The 21,285-nt window shown below is 38.8% G+C and overlaps 1 protein-coding gene across 5 annotated transcripts in view; it reads right to left on the bottom strand.

Annotated features, from left to right (window-relative positions):
• SYNJ1 (synaptojanin 1) overlaps positions 1–21,285 on the bottom strand; it is a 101,084-nt gene that overhangs the window by 52,942 nt on the left and 26,857 nt on the right. For 4 of the 5 annotated variants that reach the window (XM_019528828.1, XM_019528827.1, XM_019528830.1 and 1 more), the window contains exons 5-13: positions 20,274–20,499; positions 17,256–17,339; positions 15,642–15,703; positions 14,979–15,075; positions 11,851–12,020; positions 10,803–10,884; positions 6,197–6,349; positions 2,512–2,677; positions 460–483 (exon numbers count right to left, since the gene is read on the bottom strand). In XM_019528828.1, coding sequence (XP_019384373.1) covers positions 460–483; positions 2,512–2,677; positions 6,197–6,349; positions 10,803–10,884; positions 11,851–12,020; positions 14,979–15,075; positions 15,642–15,703; positions 17,256–17,339; positions 20,274–20,499 — 1,064 coding nt within the window. The remainder of the gene's footprint in view (positions 1–459; positions 484–2,511; positions 2,678–6,196; positions 6,350–10,802; positions 10,885–11,850; positions 12,021–14,978; positions 15,076–15,641; positions 15,704–17,255; positions 17,340–20,273; positions 20,500–21,285) is intronic. The other variant, XM_019528831.1, reaches the window with a different exon arrangement.

Below are 21,285 nucleotides of genomic sequence, written 5' to 3' on the forward strand. Positions count from 1 at the left end.
GTTCTGGATTTGGTCAATTCTGTGGAAGAACACAGCCAATAGTGGAGATTCTCTAAAGACAATTTATACTCCTAAATGGCAAAAAAAGAAAAGTAGTAACTGTTTCTAAAGATACTACTGCCATTGAATTTAACTCCTTAAGCTAATAGAAACATTTGATTATAAAAATCACAAAAAAAATATTTTTGATTAGGATGAAGCATCTGCTTAAATATAAAAACAGACAGAAAATTTAACATATAATTTGCACTACAATACAAACTGAATACTTTTTTCTTCTTCCCTCCTAAACCTTTCACACTAGCCCCATATTTGCAGTACAGGAGTGCAAAGCCCAAATGATCAGTAAAGCAAGAGAGTTCTCCTCCTCAGTTTCCCAAATTATACCATCAGGGACTTGAAAACTGAAGAAGAACGATAATTGCTCAGATGTTTATGGCTTGATTTAATATACTGTACCTGATTGCAACGACTGCTCTGAAACTACGAATGCAGTGAGAAGGAAACAAGAGTAAATTAATAGACACAAACAAATGGTTATGTTTTTAAGAATTCTTATTATATTTTGAAATGCAACTTTTATAGTAGATAATTGCACATTTTTGCATCTTTTGCAAAATATATAAAAGATTAAAAACAACCTTAATGACCACCTCATCATGCAGAAGATCTACATTTAATAAATAAGATGCTTTGTCCCCTGGACTGATGGACCACATTTGGGAGTGGGATTGAGAAAAAGGGGGGGGGGGGGGGGGGAGTGGAGATCAGGATAAAAGAACACTTAGCCAATTTCACATATGACAGAATTACTCTTTGAGACCCAAATGGTGTTCCTCAGCTGCAGGAAAGGCTGCAGTCTTATGGAGTGCAAACTACAGGAAACAGAGGTGAAGGAATTCAGAATTCAGGATTCTGAATCATTCATTCCCCAGACTTGCAAGTAGAGCTGGGCAGAAGTGATTTTTCCATCCCCAAAGAGTTTGAATTTTCCAGATGTCCCATTCTGCATTGGGGTGAATCTAAGACCTTTGAAGTTTTTGGCAGGAGCTAGAGAAACAGCATGTTACTCACTCCAGGAAAGCAAATGATCCCAAAGTTAGAGCATCTCCCTGGGATGATGGAGTCTTGGCAAAGCAGGAATTTGAAACTGGTTCAAAGGTGGGACTTTAAAATCAGTTTCCTACACCCCAGATAAGTGCCTTAATGACTGATAGAGTCAGGCTCTCTCTCACTCTCTCAACCAATAACTACCTATGTAAGAGTAGAACTCCTCCAAACAAGAACCAGAGACGGTGATTACACATGGGCTATACCTATTTCACCTGGAATGCAACAAACTGAGGTCCAAGTATGGCAGAACAGGCTACCTGAGCCCAGGTCTTCCAGATCCCAGGTGTACCTGGTAAACCAATGATTTTTAACTAGGGCGCCAGAAGATCATTTTAAAGGTGCCCCAAGATGACATATAATATTAGCACTGTTAGGTATGCAAACACCAAACATACAGTTCACAGGATAAACCTGGAGATTTCAAATCAAAATCCAGTATCAAAACCATTCTGGCCTGTTGAGGTCCTGAGGTTTTTGTAACAAAAGAGTTGTTTTTTTGTCCTTAGTCAAAAAACGAGTGACATGTAAGGGCTGGAATTTTCCAGTGGGTGTTTTAAGTGGTACCCCGAGACAACTAAAGGTTGAGACCACTGTGCTAAACAGTAAGATAATGGCCACTGTGAGGAAAGGGCACCTTCCCTCTCTCTGGTTTGGACTGCAAATTCCAGGTCCTGAAAAAACTTGTCATAGACACCAGCTCTAATGCTGGTTTGTAAATTCCCAACAAAAGTTTCATCTTTGCCAAATTAATATTTTCCATTGAAGACATTCTTTAGAAAAATTCCCAACCAGCTCAAATTGCAATTTTAATTGGAAATCTGACTTTGCAATAAATCACTCCCAAGTCAAATACTAGACCAAAACAGGTAGTTTCCAAAGAGTCCTTGAACAAAATTTACTGGGAATATATTTACATAGTGAGAAATCCCTTCACTGTATGACATGACAGAATGAAAGATGGCATCCAGTTACAATTAAAAAAAAAAAAAAAAAAAAGAATATTTTGAGAACGGAAAATTTCCTGGTTTACTAGATATACAGTTACTATAGTCACCAATTACAACAAGATAAAGGACTTTAACAAATTATTAAATTTAAATATCTAAAAGCTATTAAAATTAAAGTACTTAGCTAATAAAATTATCCATTTTCTAAAAATGTAGAGTACACCATTATCCCTGTCACCCCCATCCCAGAATTACTGTCAAAATCCCAACGGTGAAGAAATAAGTGCATATTAGTCTAGAAATGTTAGAAAAGCATAACACTTTTTTTTTTAAATCCAAGAAGACAAAATATTAAGTGGCACATTAACTCTGAGATACTGCTTAGAAACACAGTTTGCATATTATATTACAGCAATAGTTAACAGAGATTAAACTCCCGAAAGACACGTACCACGTAAACTGCCGGTGGTTAAGAGAGCCCGTGCTTTATCTGCTAAGTCACTATTTAGGGTATTCCCCAATAACAAAACATCAATGGCTTCCTGCTTGGAGCTATCAAAAAAGTTATTTTGAATTGTTCTGGTCACAGAACGAGCACCATCCTTCAGCTTTCCAGCCTGTTAAAGGGGAACATATATAAAATGTTTTATGTTGGATATTACTCACAAAACATTAGCAATATTAATTCACCATATTTTAATATGTCAATAACCAAAGTCAAATTAAGTGTTAAAATGAAACTGTCTTCTGGGCTTACTGTACTATGTCTGCATTATGTCTTTTTCCTTCTGCAGAAGCCATAAAACAGATGTTAAGAAACATTTATGTAAAAGAAGGAAAACCACATTAAATTTTATGTTCTTTACCTTCACAAAAAGCAATGCTTAGACCATGCTATGGAATTTTGGGTTTTCCCCCCAAATAGTGAGGAATGAACAAGCACTTGTGCCAAAACATCATGATACATATACATATGTACATATGAATATATCCACTTAGAAATATCTGTTAAAAAGGGATAACTTCAAACCTATTAAGACCCAAAATTTAAATTTTTAAAAACATGCAAACACCTATGTAAACACCGTTATATCACTGTCACTAGTCACACTGCACGCAAGTGGCATGAAGGGGATAGACTTCTGGGTCCAAGAGAAGAATGTTCCACTACCTGAACTAAAAAAGAACCTAACAAGAGTGCAACCGATACTAGAGAAACCTTGCGTGGGTCAGACATTTAGATATTTATAATGTAGTTATATATGCAGTTCTGACAATTCAACGAATTGCTGCATGCACAGTCAGTACTGCTTAAATAGATATGCTTCACAGCCACAAAAATGACAGAGAGACCTATTATAAAATATTGTATCAACGTCATGTTATGCATAAATGTAAATTCTGATCATGGTGTATGCTTGTGTCCACATATGTTATAGCAATGTGAATGCCTCTGATGAAGTGTAGACTCCGCATTCCTTTGGGGATGCTGCATGGGATTACATTCTTTCAGGAAGGTATTGAATAATCGTGACTTGAATGGTTTAGAGCACTTTAGTGCACATTATTGTTAAAAAAAAATTAAGAACTGGCTCAATCACTCCTGCATTAAATACTGTAAAGTATACCCCCTATAAGCAAAGTCAGTGATTGCATTACAACTATTAAGTTGTAAACTGGCAACATGATGGATGATGTTCTTGATGGAAAACAATTATTTTGCCATAATATTTTATGTTGCTTTCTTTCTACCAGATAACTTATATTGTATGACATGATCAAAAAACCCACACTCACCATTCATATATCAGGCAAATAATTGAAAGGAACCCAGAGAAAGCAAAAAAAAAAGCAGTTAAAGAGTTAGATGTAAATAAGCATAGAAATTATTGTAAGTGGACTGTTCAATATATAAATGCACTCCATATTTATACATTTTAGGTCAAACAAAATATTCTGATATCTAAAGTTTGCACAACTACTTAAGTACATTTGGCCTTTGAAAAAACAAAATGGCATAAGTGACAAGGGTAGAAAACTTAAATTGGGTTTGAGAAACTAAGTTAGGAACTTATAAGCAGTATTATCATGGCACTGCTGCTAGAAAATTGTTCATGAGAAGGGTGACTATATAATTTTTAAGGAAACCCAGGACACTGTCCACTCCCCACCCACCATCCAAGTCAGCAGCACTGCTGCAGGCAGAGGCAGAGGGTATGGTTTGTCAGGAAGGTGGAGCAGCATGGTGTGCCAGGCAGGTGGGCAGCCAGGAACTGTTGCTGCTGCTGTGCAGGAATAAAGGTGGTCAGAATGGAGTGGTACCAGCCTAGCCTGCCTCCCACCTCTGCTCAAGAACTGAGCTGGGCACCTGTGGGTGGGGTGGTGTCTGCTCTGGTCCACCTTCCTTGCTCCTGCACAGCAGCATTAGCAGAGATGCCTGCCTGGTGCACCACGCTGCTCCATCTCCCCGTCAGACTATGCCCTATGCCACTGCAATTCTGGGACTTATTTAACTGGCCAGGACCAGCCTATGAAACTGTTCCAGCCAAACTGGGACATATGATCACCCTATTCATGAGGGACCTGGGTTATGAAAAAAAAAAAAAAAGGCCCAGCGAAGCATTAGCACTCCTTTTGGAATAGACAGCCCTCTTTCAAAGGTAGAATGCACAATATCTAAACAAAGTGTTTTTGCTAACAAAGAAGTTTAACATTTGTTTGAGGAACAGATATAATTTTTCAGATAGAAGGAAAATAGTGTGCCTACAAAGACCCCAGGAGAGTTAATGAAATAAGAAAGATGACAAGGAAGTATTACATTAAACAGAGGGTCAAAAGGAAGAATTAAGTCAGGAAACGGAGAGAGACCCCCAAATTATTTTGCTCAGTGTAATCTTGCAGAAGGTTTAAGAAAAATTCAAGCAGCTCCCAAATCAAAGAGACTTGCATGTACCAATACAAAAGGGGAGAATTTGGCCACTTGTTTAATTTTTAAGAATCCTATTGCCATAACAGCTGTATGGGCACAGAAGGATTTCTGACCTTAAGGATTTTCTGAAATATAGTGAGAAAGACAAAGTATAGTTAAATCACAATTATTAAGCGATATGATGAAATAGAAAGTGTAGATCAAAGAATTAAATGCAGATTATTCTTTATAAAAAGAACTGCATGAGCATAATGACATCTCAGAAGAACTAGCTAGGGCAGTGGCAGGCAATTATTTTGGGTGGAGGGCTGCTTACTGAGTTTTGGCAAGCCATCGAGGGCTGCATGACAGACAGCAAGGGGCAGATGTATATTAATTTTCTACATTTTTAGGGGCCCCGTGGGCTGGATAGAATGGCCTGGCAGGCTGCATTTTGCCCACCCCTGAGCTAGGGGTAGAGTCTTTATGGCTCAACATTAGTTTGTTACAGACCACCTGATAAGAAAGAGAAACATTATGAAAATAAGTTAAACCACAATGTTATTTGTCAGAAGAAAAAAGTAGAGCTGTCCAACACATGCATTAAAAGGGACAAAATAGGTTGAAGAAGTAATCTGAACAATACACTAGCAAATGTAGCACAGCATTGCTTATTACCAGAAACAGACAAATCTAGACATGACAGATTTTTTGAGTAACCACAAAACTAGAGACAATTTACAGACACAAACTGAAAAACAATGATCTTACCAAATTAACATACTAAAATGAAAAGCTAAGGCAAAACAAATACGAGAAAAAACACAACAGTAATTTCCAGTTAAAAGCATTTTTGAGAGGAAGTGATATTCTCGAATCACAGCAATAGAGAACACAAAAAAGAAACTGGAAGTATCCAAAAAAAATTCCTGGATTTAAATGTGTATTTGGATTGGACATCTAGGAGGTGACTCTTCTGAGGCTCATCTCTTGTTATAGAACAGTACTGACAAGGAACAGGGGAAAAAAGAACTGAAGGTAAGATACTAGTGGAACAGGAGTTGGTTGGCAAGTTAGATTTTTTTTTTGATAATGACCATTCATTTAGTCCCAACTGTACTGGATCATTATAAAATGTACATTTTAAGAAAAACCTCTTGGTTATTATACTTGGGGTAAAATGAAACATACTTTTAAGTGGAATGCTTAGGATTAAAATGTGCTTTACCTTAGCTTTTCCCTCAAGAGCTCCAGTTCCTGCATATATTTTACTGACAGAATCACCGTTCACAGACCACATGGACCGGAAAACTTCCTGAAAGCGAGTAACCAACTGAGGTTTCTCTGCTAATCCTAAACCTTCCAGTTGTTTTGTTAGCATCTGGAACAGTTAAAAGGAAACATTTATAACAAGGTTCATGAAATACAGCTACTAAAAATTACAGTCAAATTCTCTGTATAAAAGATTACCGATGTTAACATTACGTTCTGGGAAAACTGACACTCTGTTAGATTAAGAAATCCTTCTTCACGAGAACATCACGTATAATAGCAACAACATTTAGTTTTCCAAAAAAACTCAAACCAGAAGCGCTAATATGGAAACAGAGAGCTGGCCTTTAAAATGTTTTGATCTTAAAAGAAAAAAATCTATGGTAATTTCATAAACTTTGATTCTCAGGTCTTTGATTCTTCAAAGTATCCAAATGAAGAGCAGTTTATATTCTTCCTATAAAATTCTCACCTAAAAAACAAAACAAAACAAACAAAGCCACATTGACCTTTACTATCAGAGCATGACAACAATAATTCTTTGTGGCTGCTGAGTGTCTTGTGCAACTCATTTTTTTTGTTACAATTTTACTAATGAATATACATTTCCATCCCTACTTTTACAGACATTATAGATTAGGATTCATTTTTTCAATAAAAATGTGTAAGTACAGTTATACATGTTTAAATTCAGAGCTACCCTAACGCAGAGGTGTCAAACAAGTGACCTGTGGCCCATACCTAGTCCTCAGATCTCTCCTTCCAGACATCAGCTCCCTCTGCCACTTTTGGAAGGCAACTACCTGCAGATGCCTGTCATCTGCAGCTGAAAGGAGGTGAAAAATCTCTTAAAATAATGATGCAATTTGGGATCTGAGGAATTTTATGCACTATCCCAAAAGCGGTCCTCCAGCCATGCCAGACGTTAAGCCGGTGAGAAGTGGCAACTATTTGATTCAGATTCAGATTTGGCCAGTTCAGAAGGACAGTGATTAAATTATTTGATCTGATTATGCCAAATCACTGTCCTGGTTTAATTCGGCTCAATTGGATCTGAAGATTCGGCGCTGCTTCAGAGATTTGTCCACAGACTAAACAGGCAGCAGTCCTCACCACGCTGAATACAGTTGCCTCCAGCTGGTAAGTCTATTGTGGTGGGAGGAAAAGGGGAGGGAAGGCACATGGGAGGGCAGATCAACACCCCCACAGTGAGGGAGGTACTGAGACTGTGCGGGGCAGGCTGGGCCAGGGCTGTGCTCTTGGAGGTTAGCTCTCTTCTGCCCAGAGCGAGCTGCGCCTGCATCGTTCCCCCTGCCCCCCGCCCTGGCTGGGCAAGCGGCAGGAGGGCAGACCCCCGCTCTCAGCGTTGTTGTGCCTGTAACCCCCACCCCAGCTGAGTAAGTGGGGGGGCCCAACCAGGGGAGGGGGGCATGGGCTGTAGGTTCGGCAGTGCTGGGAGTGGGAGCTGCTTGCTCAGCCATGATGTGGGGGTGAGGGTGGAGGCTGCTGACCAATAAAACAGTCAAAGGACCAATCACGGAGGGATGTAGAGATACAGTAATGGAAAGAGAAAAAGAAGCTTCCTCAACGCATCTGTAACATACTGGTAGTATGTCTGGCAAGTAATCCTCTAGAAATATACATAGTATGAATTCTGAACACTGTCAGCTCCAGAGCAGACACTTCCGCAACTCACTATATTTTTGCTACAATTTTACTAATGAATGTAAGTTTCCATCCCTACTTTTACAGATGCTATTGATTCAGATTAATTTTCCATCCCCCAATAAAAGTGTACAAGTAAAGTTATATAAGGTTTAAATTCAGATCTGCCCTAATGCAGAGAGGTGTCAAAGCTCATGCTTTATAGCTCTTGAGATCTTCAGTCCTCTCCCTGGCGTGTCAACCAAGAGCATGGCTGCCTCACTTTTATTTTAATATACATTTAAGAAATTATTTCATTTAAATGGAATTAAAGAAACTCAAAAAGACTGAAAAGGTTGCTTTTCACTAGCTTTACACTTCCATCTTGCAGATTAACTGAATTGATAATTCAGCCTCCTACACAGATGAGTTCAATTTATATGCTCTAATAAAATTACTGACTTCACTTCAGATTTACTCAAGTGTGAAGGGACAAAATTTAGATGCTGTCATTCTAAAACTACCAATGAACTGAGTGAGTGTAAAACTCTCTTTTTACTATGAAATCGGTACCAATATAAAGAAAACTATCTGTATCTGATATCGGCCCAATGGGGATGATAATTTGGCTGATAAATGCCTGTGCTGCACGCACATTACTCAGGCAGCAACGAGCAGAGACAGCAGCAGAGAGAGCTGCTGGTAAGTCTGGTGTGGTGGAAGGGGAGGAGGGGTGGGCAGATCAATGCCCCCCATGGTGAGGGAGGGGGCAGGTGTGGGGTGGGAGGGCAGAGCCACAGCTCGTGGGTGGAGGGGTGGGAGGTGGCTCCTGCCACTGCTTGCACCCCAGGAGGGCAGGGGGGAGGAGTGTGCCACCCTGGATCTGCACGGTCCCAGGCAGGCTGCAGCCAGGGCTGTGTAGGTTTTTCTTGGCGGAGAATGGGCTTGGAGTGGGCGCTGGTGGAGTTGGGATGATACTGCATCCACCCCAAATTTCACTGCCAATCTGCTGCCAGCACTGCCACCACCAGCTGCAGCCCCGGCTCAACACCCTGCCTCCACCCATGCACTGGGAAAAGCTGCCGCTGTGCCAGGTGGCTGCAGTGAAATCTGGGGTGGATGCAGCATCCTCCCAGAGCTGACAGCGCCTGCTCTGAGCAGAGTCCCGCACAGCCCCAGCTGCAGTCTACCCCACCTCATGCAGATCCGGGAAAACTTCCCCCCTCCCGGGGTGCAGGCAGCAGCAGGAACCACCTCCCTCCTCTCCGCCTCGCACAAGCCACAGCTCCACGCTCCCATGCCCGCCTGGGCAGCACCTGCCCCTGCCCCCTCTCTCATTGCAGGGGGCTGTGGCCTATCCCCCCTCCACCACACAGACTTACCAGCTGGAGGCAGCTGTATCAGAGAAGGCCCATATGCCTCCTTAAATATTGGTTATCTGTACTGGCCCAAAAATCTCTATTGATGAACTCCTAATGTCAGCCTAACCTAAGACTGGAATGCTTCAAAACTAGATATGAATCTGTAATGAGCTGTCAGACCCAAAACCAAGTTGGAAACAGGTTTTAGATAAGAAAAGATCTTTAAGGTTATAATCACTATTTTTTCCTTGGCAAGTCAACATGAGGTGGAGTTATAAAACGGTTTAGTCAAGAACACTGGGATTTTTAAGCCACATAGCTCTTTTTTACTATACCTAGAATGTAGTACATCACACAGGAAAAAAAATAAGATTTTCAAAACCCACCCAGAGTTATGGGGCCCAACAAGTAGGATTCTTTCTTTTTTTTTTTTCTGCACTCCATGACTCAAAAACCACGACTGCCTGCAACTCAGGTGGATAACATGCTACAAAACTTCAAATACTCCAACCTCTGGCTACATCCACCATGCATATGACTGTCAGGAGTTAAAACAGTGAAAAAAAGGAAAAAAAAGCAAAAAAAAATTAGAGTACATTTGACAGTTAATTATGGACAAATCAGTGGACTAAGGCTAATACACAACTCGACAGGGAAACTCCAAGTAAACAAAAAGCTTTGTACTCCACAAATCATTCGGGCTAAATTCTGGTTTGAAGTCTATGGACTGTACAGTTTTGTTGGAAATTATAAATGTAAATATTTTTAGTAGTACTATTTTTATATTTAATTCAATTTACAATGCCCACACTATTCCATTTGGTACACATTTTTATCTTTAGAGTTAATTTGTTGGAGGAGTGGAGTGTTCATAACCCCTTACAGCTATTGTTTCAGGTTGCCTGAAAACTGGACATTTTATTATTATATCATATATACTATATCAGTTTAAATTTTGTTCATGTTTTCAAGCTCTGCTTTATAGCTTTTAGTATCAGAAACATGTATTTTTAATGTAAGCAGACAACTGGGAATACAATCTCATAGGAATTTGGACACTGAATTTGGATGCACCTTGGCCCTGACTAACATTCTCCCTCATCCACAAAACTGAGGAGCCCAGTAGCCATGGTTTTCTGAACAACTAGTGGGAGCTTTCAAGAGAATTACCGTTGGGTAACAAAAACATCATCCACAATGCTTACTGCAAGAGCAAACCTGGGAAAGTTTAGTTTCATGCACAGAACTGAAGCACTATTACTTCTTTGGAATTTAAGCCTGAACCTTAATGAGGGACAACAAACATACAAGAATAGGAGAAGGCATCAGTAGTAGACCAGAAGATTTTTTCCTGTATGTTCCAAGAACTGAGCTACTGAGATTTGTTATCCTATGCACATAATGTCATGCTACAAATCAAGTTCTTGCACATGACTTGTACATGCTGTAATTCTCTTTCACATGGAAGATTAACTTGACTCATTAGTTTTAAAAGAAGCATTAGAAAATATCTGCAATGCAAAGTACTGTTGTTAGGCTTCTACATTATTTTCCTACCTCTAAGCCAAAGAAAGCCTGTACACTGTTTGTTCTATCCAGACAGTCCAAGCAATTTGTCCTGATAGTACCACTTTGATATCTGTGCCAAGTACAAGATAAAAAAAATGAAATAACTCAGTATTATAAAAATATCAACAAAGGCAAGGACAGTAAATTAAGGTTCAATAATTACAATAGTATCATTATAAGGCAATGCCTGTATAAAGCTGGCAGCAATAGGTTTGCTCTACTAATAGCAATAAATTTGGCATCTGTGTTGACTAGACATAAGCAATTTATCTTTTGCAAATAAAGCCAGTCTGCCCTCAGTTTCTTGAAGTGTTCTTTGCTTTCTAAACTAAAGCATTACACTGGAATGAATTCCCTTTCCAGACACCAGGAAACAGAATATGTACTTCCTAAGGAAGTTGGGGGGGGTTAAAAATCCTAGTTTAAATGAAGGATTTGGGGAACAAAATATCATTAGAAAACAAACACCTGGGAGTGTTCTCATATTGGCTGACATTGAAATTGTAAACTGTTATGAAATTGTAAACTGTAAACTGAACAGTAAACTCTTATAATACTGAAGCCAACATTTTCCCCAAAATTACCCCGTTTGGAAGCTTTGTACAGGAAAGTCGATAAAACAAAGCTACTGCCTGGCTCCACGGGCCCATCCTCATTCACGACCCCATTTTATTTTGCAACATACTTATTTTCCCCGTTACTGGAAATTCACTATAAAAGCTCAGAAGTACTGTTTAATAATACTTAGATGGTTAGATGCTTAATAATACTTATGGCTTAGATGGCCATAAACTGAGACAAATAATAATAGATTTAGGATTTAGTATCACTTTAGAAACCCACACAAACAAGACATAAATTTACATATGACAGCAAAATGACTGATTCATACTTCTGCCTTAGTTACTGTTTTAGAAAAAGTAAAGATAATTCATTCCACACAAATAACTAGAAATGTTTCTCTCTTCTTGAGGCTTGAATAACGAAAAAGTTAGGGTGGCAACATATTACGATGGAATGGGGAACTCAGTCAAACCTTTTAACTTCCTTTCCATCGAAATAGAAAAATCCACACTCTAAGAATTTTTGAACTTGAGGTTTAAGCATGCTGTGTAGTTTTTCTGCCTTTCCACCTTTAACCATTTGATGATAGTCAAAGTTCACCATTTTGATATCAGTAGAATGTTCTGAAGCCTTCAGGTGGCTCTAATATTGGGGAGAGGAAAAAAGTGATATAAATACACCAAGGAATAAACAAGTTGATGACACCACCATCAAAATACTAAATCAATTTGTTCTATATCTTCCCCACTATGCAATTTTCTCTTCAGTAAAAATGAGCCTGATAACTTGTATATATTTGCATCATTCTCATAAATAAATGACTGATTGACAGCTAAACTGTGACCTTCTGCCAAAACGAGAATCAGATTTGTGTTCTACCTGCAATGCTAGCATTCATTAAACAGTGTAGCTCTTACACATTCTGCTGTTAAATGTGTTTCTAGGATTCTCAACCTCCACATAGAACTAGACAGGTCTCTGTAGTCACTGCCAGCCCATAAGCTGCAGTTTATATAAAAATTCTAAAATCAGAGAGCCTGTCAACAGTTCATTTGGGGGGTTTTTTCCTATGGTGCTGGTTCTCAGCTTTCTATTGTTAAACTGCATTTTAAAACACCTAAACAAATTAGTGATTTCTTTAAAATATTATTTTTGCATGTAAGCAGTCATCTGATAACATATGCCAATACGAGGAAGGAAGTTGTCTGCACAGACCTCAAATATAGTCATGCATCAAAGCAACACATTCTACCAAGATACAGTTCAAAACAGAGAATCCTTATCAGACTCTGCATCTGAATTCTACACAATTTATTTCTGATACTGAACTGCCTATTTTCTCTTAAAAGACTGTATAAATGTGCTTTGGTAGAGTTCCACATTTCTGGTCTCAATGGAACAGAATCTTGAGACAATAGTTTGTAAGCCTGGGCTTTCATGTTCTAGATAAGTTAACAGGAAAGAACTTACTGGATAAATTAAGAATCTGCAGACAAAATTCTGATCTCAGTTATCTTGGTAGACCGCTACTGGCTGAACTGAGTTGCAGAGTTTTAACAAAAGACAACCAGAACTTTATTTTCTGGCTAACACTGGTATTAATTTTGGCTGCACTCTTTCACAAAAAGAATAGTTACTGCTACTACATATGGCAGAATTTTACAAAAAAAAGAAAAAGTCAGATGTTTAAAAAACAAACCAACAAACAACAACCCCTCCCAATTTTAACTGCTCTGTAAAATGGCAGACTGCCTTGGTGCTACAAGTTCAACTGAACAGGCCTCCTCTTCAAAAGATCTGTCTATTTTATGGAACAATTAAAACTAAGGAAAGAAAAATCAGAGATCCAACTTTAGAAATATCTATTAAAGACCATCAGTATTTTTAAATAGAGCCACAGTGATAACATTTCCAGAAGTACAGTATAGAAACAAATGCTGTAGCAACAAGAAGGGGAGTTTATCACCTTACATACAGGATAAAATAGTTGCATCTAGCTCTGATGGTTAACAAAAGAGTTTGTATTACGCCTTCCACTTATGCAAAACTGAATGGAACATGCATCAACAATGAGACCACATAATTAAGGAATTTAAAAGGCGATCATTAAGATTGAGAAGTTTTGCTTTGGTTTTTTTGCAGACGTTTGTTTGTTTGTTTTAATCATGGCCGTTTGATTTGCCAGAAGCATATAACCTTAGAAGTAGTGTTGCAGGCAAAGCAGGTAAGATGGACAAAAGATTAAAGGAATTTATTGGAGTTCTTACTGCTCATGTATTAATATAGATAGTCACATTGAAAGCATAGTTCAAAATAGCATCACTGAAGAGGACATTGAGATTATAACTACTGATAAAACTTCCTTGAATACTTAATTCTAGCACTGGCAATGTGGAAGTCCAGTAGTAGAAACTGTGAGTGAATGATTATAATTTCCATTTTTTTTTTTTTTTTTTTTTTTTAAAGAGAAATAAACTTTATCAGAACAGATAATTACTTTTTAAAAAAAAACCTACTTAAACTTAAATTAATTCTCAGCTCTATATACATTTACCATGGTAATACTGGAAAGTAACCAAGAGGAAATAATAGCTTTAAATGAACTGCTCAACAGCTAAGCGGAAAAAAAGAAAAATAAGTTTAGCTAGTACAAAAATAAAAGCTGGCAATTTTTTTCTTCAGCATGTAAATGGAATGTTAACTGAACACAGGAAGACATTTTTCCTGTAATACGATGGTGCGCCCCTGCAAGCTGATGGGGCTCCCGGCAGGTGCAGAGGAAGCCTGATATCATAATCCTGGAGTCCCCCTGCACAGCAATAAAACATGATGGGATCTGATGATGGATCCCAGAATCACATCTCCTGCCCTGCAAGTGCGATTGTGGGGATCTTGCAGTCTGCCAGAGGCCTCAGTGACACAAGTGGTCTTTCCTATGATGAAAGTAATACAGGAAACTGGAGGCTCTACTCTAATTGGAGTCTTATACATTTTTTTTTTATTATTATATTTAACCCACTACCAAGAATTCTTGCAAATAGTTTACAATCAAAATGTTGGTTCTTCTGAATAGTGGTCCTTCTTTCATTTAAAGAAAACCATTGCATTTAAGCCTAAACTACTGTATTGTTGGGCAAAACGTACTTCATACCCATCAAATAACCAAGAATTACTAGAATATAATTCTGGAGAAAAAAATTGTGTATCTGAAGCACTTGTTATACTCCAAGCAGCTGTTTTGTATTTACAAAACATGCACATTTTTCTTTAGACAAACTGATATTTATGGGAGCCTAATTTTTTTTGTAATCAGTGAACAGCTACATAGTTTTTTTGGTGAAAAATGAGAGCAGAGATGAAGAACACACTGAGCAGTATAGGTTGTAATTGCAACTATTTTAACATTCATTTCATTTTATTATATTCTAGGGACTACCCTGAGTTTTTAGAATCTTTGACTAAGCAAAATGGATACAGCTTTATTTTAACAGCAGGCAGTATAACATACTTGTTTCATTCTTTGACGGCTACTTAACAGCCTCTTAAAAAGACAAACAGATTCCAAAAATATCCACAGGACCAGATAATCACTATGTTTACCTGAAAGGCTTTGCTAAGCATGTGCTCTCCTTCTTTAGCCCCAAGTAAATTTACAATAATTTGCTTGCCATATACATTTTTAAGGGTTCGGAAATGCCTGTTAACAGAAGAAAAACAAACAAAAAAAAAAATCACACTCACCTTGTCAGGTAGAAAACTAGCATCATTACTACATACCATATACCATTAATCAAACTTTGCCTGGAACAGTAAAGAAATACTCTATTAACTGCAGCAGCCATTTTACTAGGATGGCTCCCAAGGAATCAATCTAACCCAATAACAGTAAATAGCAATTGACTGCTATTTAATTAGGACAATAGTAGCATAAATTCTTCTTAATGGAATATATGTAATCAGTGCCAAGAAGTCATGATACCTGGGCCAGGTGTTTTCAGGTATGAAATGAGACTCAACTTCAGTTGTACTATAGAGGCTGCCAAACAAAGTATTACAAGAAAACATTTATGGATATAAGAGTTAGTCTCAATTTGGTATAGTATTTTGCTATCTGAACATTTTTCAGATTCATTTAAGCACATAAGTAGTTCAACTGAACTTCATCACATGCTCACTTCTTTAAGTGTTTTAACAGCTCTACTCAGTTAAGAAAAATCAAGTGGGGGGGGGAGGGGAGTGTGAAAGAGACTTCCACTACTTCACCTGTCAAAAGCTGGTGCGTTAGCTTCAAGTCCCCTTGACATTCTCACACGATGAGATCCCACCTTTGATCAGAAGAGTAAAATTAAATTGCCTACTTAAACATTTTTTTTACATCATGTACCTTACTTTCTATAAGCATTCCTTTATACTGGCTTCACTTAGATTTATTTTCTATATTCTGAAGAATCTCTCTGATTCAACCTCTTTAACCTTGCTGCTTAATTACTAAGGTCCCTCTACACATGCAGGTAAAGATGTGATGGGATCCAATGCGCGATACACACAGTAGTGAATCCTGCCATGTGACACATGCAAGGCAGGAAGTACAGTTATGGGACTGCACATTAGATCCCATTGTGCCTTACTGCCAGTGCAAGGGCAGCCTAAAAGAAGCAAGCTCCCACAACTGAAAGCACTCTCAGATGCTGCGATCTTCCAACCTGGGGGTGTGAGAGACCCCCAGAGCTGGGAGATAGCAGCAACTCTGAGACACCGATCTTGGAAGCTGAGAGGTGCTACCAAGACTCAGACTCTGTAGCTGCAGGGGCCAAGTCTCCCCTCAGTTGCTTAACTATCAGCCCTGGCTGTGCATGGTACAGCCCCATAGCTGGGAGCCCCATCAGCTAATGGGGCTCCCAGCTGCAGGGGAGACCCTATTACATGCACAAATTAAAGCTCAATAGCAACCAGCTATAAAGCTAATACACATTTTCAAGGTCTAACTTTATAGCTGGTTGTAGCTTTTTATGGCATGATAACTATACTTTGCATGTATAACTGGTCTCAAGGTAATGATGCAATTAACTAGTTAATTGCTTAATACCTATAACAGGTAAAGGGGGCCCTCCTTTCCTACTTTAAATGGAAACAAGTATTTTATGGCCTTCGTACTACATTTAAAAATCCCTAATTCTTCACTCTGACTTTAATTCCTTTTTACTAGATTCTTATTTCATTCTTCTTTAGTAAATTTAAAAAAAATACAGTTCCTCTTCCAAGAATGCTAGGGCTAATCATACTTTAGTCAGCTTTTCTTAGTCTGACAACTACTTGAATTGAATAATACAAAGCAGTCTAAATCTAGAGAAATATATCCTTTTGTATGTTCTAGAACAACCTTTTCTGTCAGATAATTATTTATATTAAAAAAGGAAGAATTCAAAAAACTTTAGACCAAAAGATGTTAGGAGTTTTACAGAGAAAGCATATTCAGCTCTTGGAGGAAATAATATCCAGTGACCCCAGAGCAATGCCACCAGCCAGCTAGCTTTAACACTGATTGGCTCCTAAACAGAAAAATAAGTGGGCAAAATGGCCTAAAATGGGGACCCATGGAACAATTTGGCTTTGTTTGTGATGGGGCCAGGTAGCAAGTAGCTGTACCCATGTTGCAGCTGGGGAATGGAGGGGGCAGGGAGAGATGACAGAAGAAGCCGGGTTGAAAATGCCAGCTTGCCTCCAACCCAAATCAGTTTGTTCTGGCCTGCAACTCTGAAAAGTTGCTGACCAGTGGCCTAAATGCTGTAATATGAGAAGGTATTTTAAAACAAAAAACTACAGCTAACACACAAATTACTTAGATTTAACATTATATTCATATAATCTTTTGTTTACCTGCAGGCCTGGCTGCTCCCAAAATAATGGAACAGATCCACGAATTTGGATGAAGGAAGACACATGGTCATCTAAGAAAATCACCTGTTGCAAAGGAACAATTCGGGAGTTGGAAAAAGAATGTTTTTTAAATAATCTAAAATACATTCAAATATACTGCATACTCCACAGGATAAGCAGAACTGTCAAGAGTTATTTTTAATCAAGTAATGTTAAAGTTCTTATTTATGAACTAAACTACTTGACAGTAAGCAGCCCATACACCACACACTAATTTTGACTTCAGAAGAGTTTCATTTTGTCCCCCTGTGAAAACGTAATAGGACAACACTGATACTATTTACAACACTGATTTCATATGTACTTCTTAGATACATGTATCAGTAATATTTAGGTGTTAGACAACGGAAGACCTGAAGTTTCATTTTATTTCTTCTTCATAAATCTCACTTAAGAATCTTATAAAACCACATGTTCAAATCAAACTGGTCTACAACCATCCTTTCAAAATCATCTTCAAGGCTTTCTTTAAAGTTCCTCTGAAAATTCTGAATGGCATTTTGGTTTCCTTTTCCTTATTTATTTCCGTCCACTCTTGTTATATGAGCAAACACAATTTATTAGTTTATGGATCTACGTTTATTAGTTTAAGACTTTTGACATTAAATTTATTTCTGTTATAACACTGAAGGTTTTAATACACATTAACTCATCGTTTAGTCAAAGTTTTTAAATCTGCTACTGTATTTTAGCCAGAAAGCTCAAAATTAAGTCCCAGATTAAAAATAACATGCTCTCAAATGTTATAAAAACAAACTATGATTTGGTAATGTGACAATTTGAATTCAGTTATGTTCAGCTTATGAATTCTGGTTATCATGTTGTTACTGTCATGCTATCCATCCCATGGTAAATGCAAGATGGCTTACTCTTCAGTGTGTGCATCTACACAAGACAGTAACTATACAGTAGCTTATTAACATTGCGCAGTAGCATGCTGGGTGAAACCTGTGCTAATATGCTACTGAACAGTTAGTGCCTGTGAAAACCAATGCACCAGTGCTACTGTGCAATAGCATGAGTTACTGCGCATTGACTAAAATTAATGCACAGTAACTACGGCTTGTTTACATAGCCCTATCCCTAGCGTTGATACTAGAACTGAAACTCCATGGTGCTCAGAGACACTCAGAAAGATGTGCTGGGGGCATGAGTGAAGGTATGTTTTCATATCAGGGATTGTGTTTAACCTTGGCTGCTCCTGCTGTAGTAAATGGAGAGCGACCTGCAGTGGAGGGACGGGGGTAGTGATAGAATTCATAGATTTCACAGACATTAGGGCTGGAAGGAACCTCGGAAGATTGAGTCCAGCCCCCCACCCAAAAGACAGGAAGTCAGCTGGGGTCATAGGATCCCAGCAAGATAAGCATCCAAATTGCTCTTGAAGGTGTTCAATGTAGGTGCCTGATCCACCTCCAATGGTAGGCTGTTCCAGACCTTGGAAGCTTGGACAGTAAAGAAATTCTTCCTTATGTCGAGCCTGAAATGGTCTTGCAGTAGTTTATAGCCGTTCGACCTCGTCATCCCTTGGGGCGCTGTGGTGAACAAGCATTCCCCCAGATCCTGGTGGTCACCCCTGATAAACTTACAGACGGTCATCACATCACCCCTGAGCCTGCACTTTTCCAGGCTAAAGAGCCCCATGGCTCTCAGCCTGTTGTCGTAAGGTCTGTTTTCCTGACCTCTGATCATGCGCGTGGCTCTCCTCTGGACTCTCTCAAGCTTCTCCATATCCTTTTTGAATTGTGGAGCCCAAACCTGGATGCAGTACTCTAGCTGTGGCCTCACCAAGGCTGAGTACTTGAGAAGCATCTATGGATGCATGCCAGCATTTTGGTCACTTTACTAGCTACAGCATCACATTACAGGCTCATGTTCATCTTGTGGTCAATGGCGACCCCCAAGTCTCTTTCTTCCGTAGCGCTAGCCAGCGTAGCACTGCCAAGCCTACAAGGATGCTGCAGGTTTTTCCTCCCAAGATGGAGAACCTTGCCTTTTTTGGTGTTAAACACCATCAGGTTTGAAAGACTATCTTTGATTTGGACATCCCAGAGGACTGACCTAAGCCCAAAGAACACTGGAGTGGTGAAGAAAACAAGGCAGGGAAATGAATACAGGGTTTTTATTATTTATTTGGATCTATCTTTTGTGTTAAGTGAAGTGTAGCTGCGCTTACAAGTTGCTGCAAAGCTCCATGCATCTGTTTGTTTTGCCTGCTTTGTTTTGCCCCAGATAATTACTCTGTAAACTGCAATTTTTCTGTGCGTCTTCAGTTATGGAAAATAAAAGCATGTTGAAGCAACTGAGGAAACTGGAGAGTCAAGCATTGTTTTAGGCAGCTGATCTATGTGTAATCCCACCTCTGCAAAGGAGGAAACAGAATCTGTGCCCAAGAATCATGTTAGAGAAGCCAAGGAAAGAAACAGATCAAGGGAGGTTTAAGACAAATGGGTCTAAAGCAGTAAGGACCTAAAACACAACAGCCTAATGAATATAAGCAAGTGAAGCTTTATATATGACCACACATGACGGTTAACTAATAAATGATTTGATAGAAAGTTATAGTGCTACCTGTTGACCACCCTCTGAAGCAAAACTGTGATAGTATTTTCCTACTCATTAGGGGAACACTGAAGTCACTGGGACTCCGCAAAACTGCAGGGATTCTGAGACATGATTTACCCACACAACTGCAAGACTGGGACTCTTGGCAACCATGTAACCATGAGAGAGCAACAAAACATAGGATGATTTATACTTTCATGCAATTTCATATAATAATTTACAAATGCAAAGAAAGAGCCTCAGTTAGTAATTTAAGTTAACTGGCATCAAAAGAACTATACCAATATCTCGCCCACAATTACTGGATTAAGTGCAACAAGCCAACATTTAGTTACTATCTACACATTGTTTACACTGACTAGAGGCACATAAGCAACACAGAATGTATCATACCTGTTCAGTTTCAACAAAATTAGCAACGTGACCATCATCATTTGTCCCCCGTACATTAAACCTCGTCCCGGCCCGTTCACAGCTTAGTCGTGAAATGAGGCAAGCCTTTGCCTGTTTGTGAGCTGCATAAATTGTTCTAATTTCAACTCCTCCACACATGAGGCGCAATAACCAGTCATCACAGTTCACACCATAGTGCTTAAGATGTAAATGAAGAGACTGGTTCCTATCAGAAAAAGAAATAGCTAAGATTTATCACTGGAAATGAAATAAAGCATTGCTCATTTTGTTTAGGCAGCTAGCTGAGTTCTGGAGCCATTAATTATGACCAAAACAGGGAACAGGAAGAAAAAAAATCTTCCCTGCAGTAGATAGTGCACAGCTTCTAGTTCAACATACTTGAAAGAATAAGACAGTAGCTTAGAAGTCTGTAAGATGTCAGCTGATATTAGTGCTTCAAAACAACTAAGTACTGTGTTACCTTAAGAAAGCTTAATTTGAAAGAAAACCGAGATGCCCCATACCTTATTGAGAACAACATACGTGGTTATAGAACAGTCTTCAGGACCTGAGAACATGTCCTGAAGACTTAAAAACTTGTTTTTAGTAGGAAACTCAGAGTACAGGTCTATACATGCTGTTTTTGGTTCTGAGACATCAATCCAATATCTGTTCTGATTACTAGTGATATGGTAGGTATTTGGGCTTTCTGAAATGAATTCATAGTCCATGTATCACAAAAAAAAAAAATAACAGATCTACAATGGCAGACAAGGTTCTTTGGGTGAATCCGATATCTTTTATTAGACCAACTTAAATAGTTGGAAAACAATTATTAAGCAAGCTTTTGGGTTCAAACCCTTCGTCAGGCTAAGGAAGTTTCAGCAGTTGGTGTGTGCTCTTCCTGGATGGAATGAAAAGTAAAGAAGCCGGAGGCTGGTCTGGTATGCATACAAGACAGGTAGTCCGTAAAAATGTAGACTGAAGAGTCCATGGGTGAGACAGGCTGGGG

This window comes from Crocodylus porosus, unplaced genomic scaffold, assembly GCF_001723895.1.
Source record: "Crocodylus porosus isolate Cpor-Errol unplaced genomic scaffold, CroPor_comp1, whole genome shotgun sequence".
Taxonomy (NCBI): Eukaryota; Metazoa; Chordata; order Crocodylia; family Crocodylidae; genus Crocodylus; species Crocodylus porosus.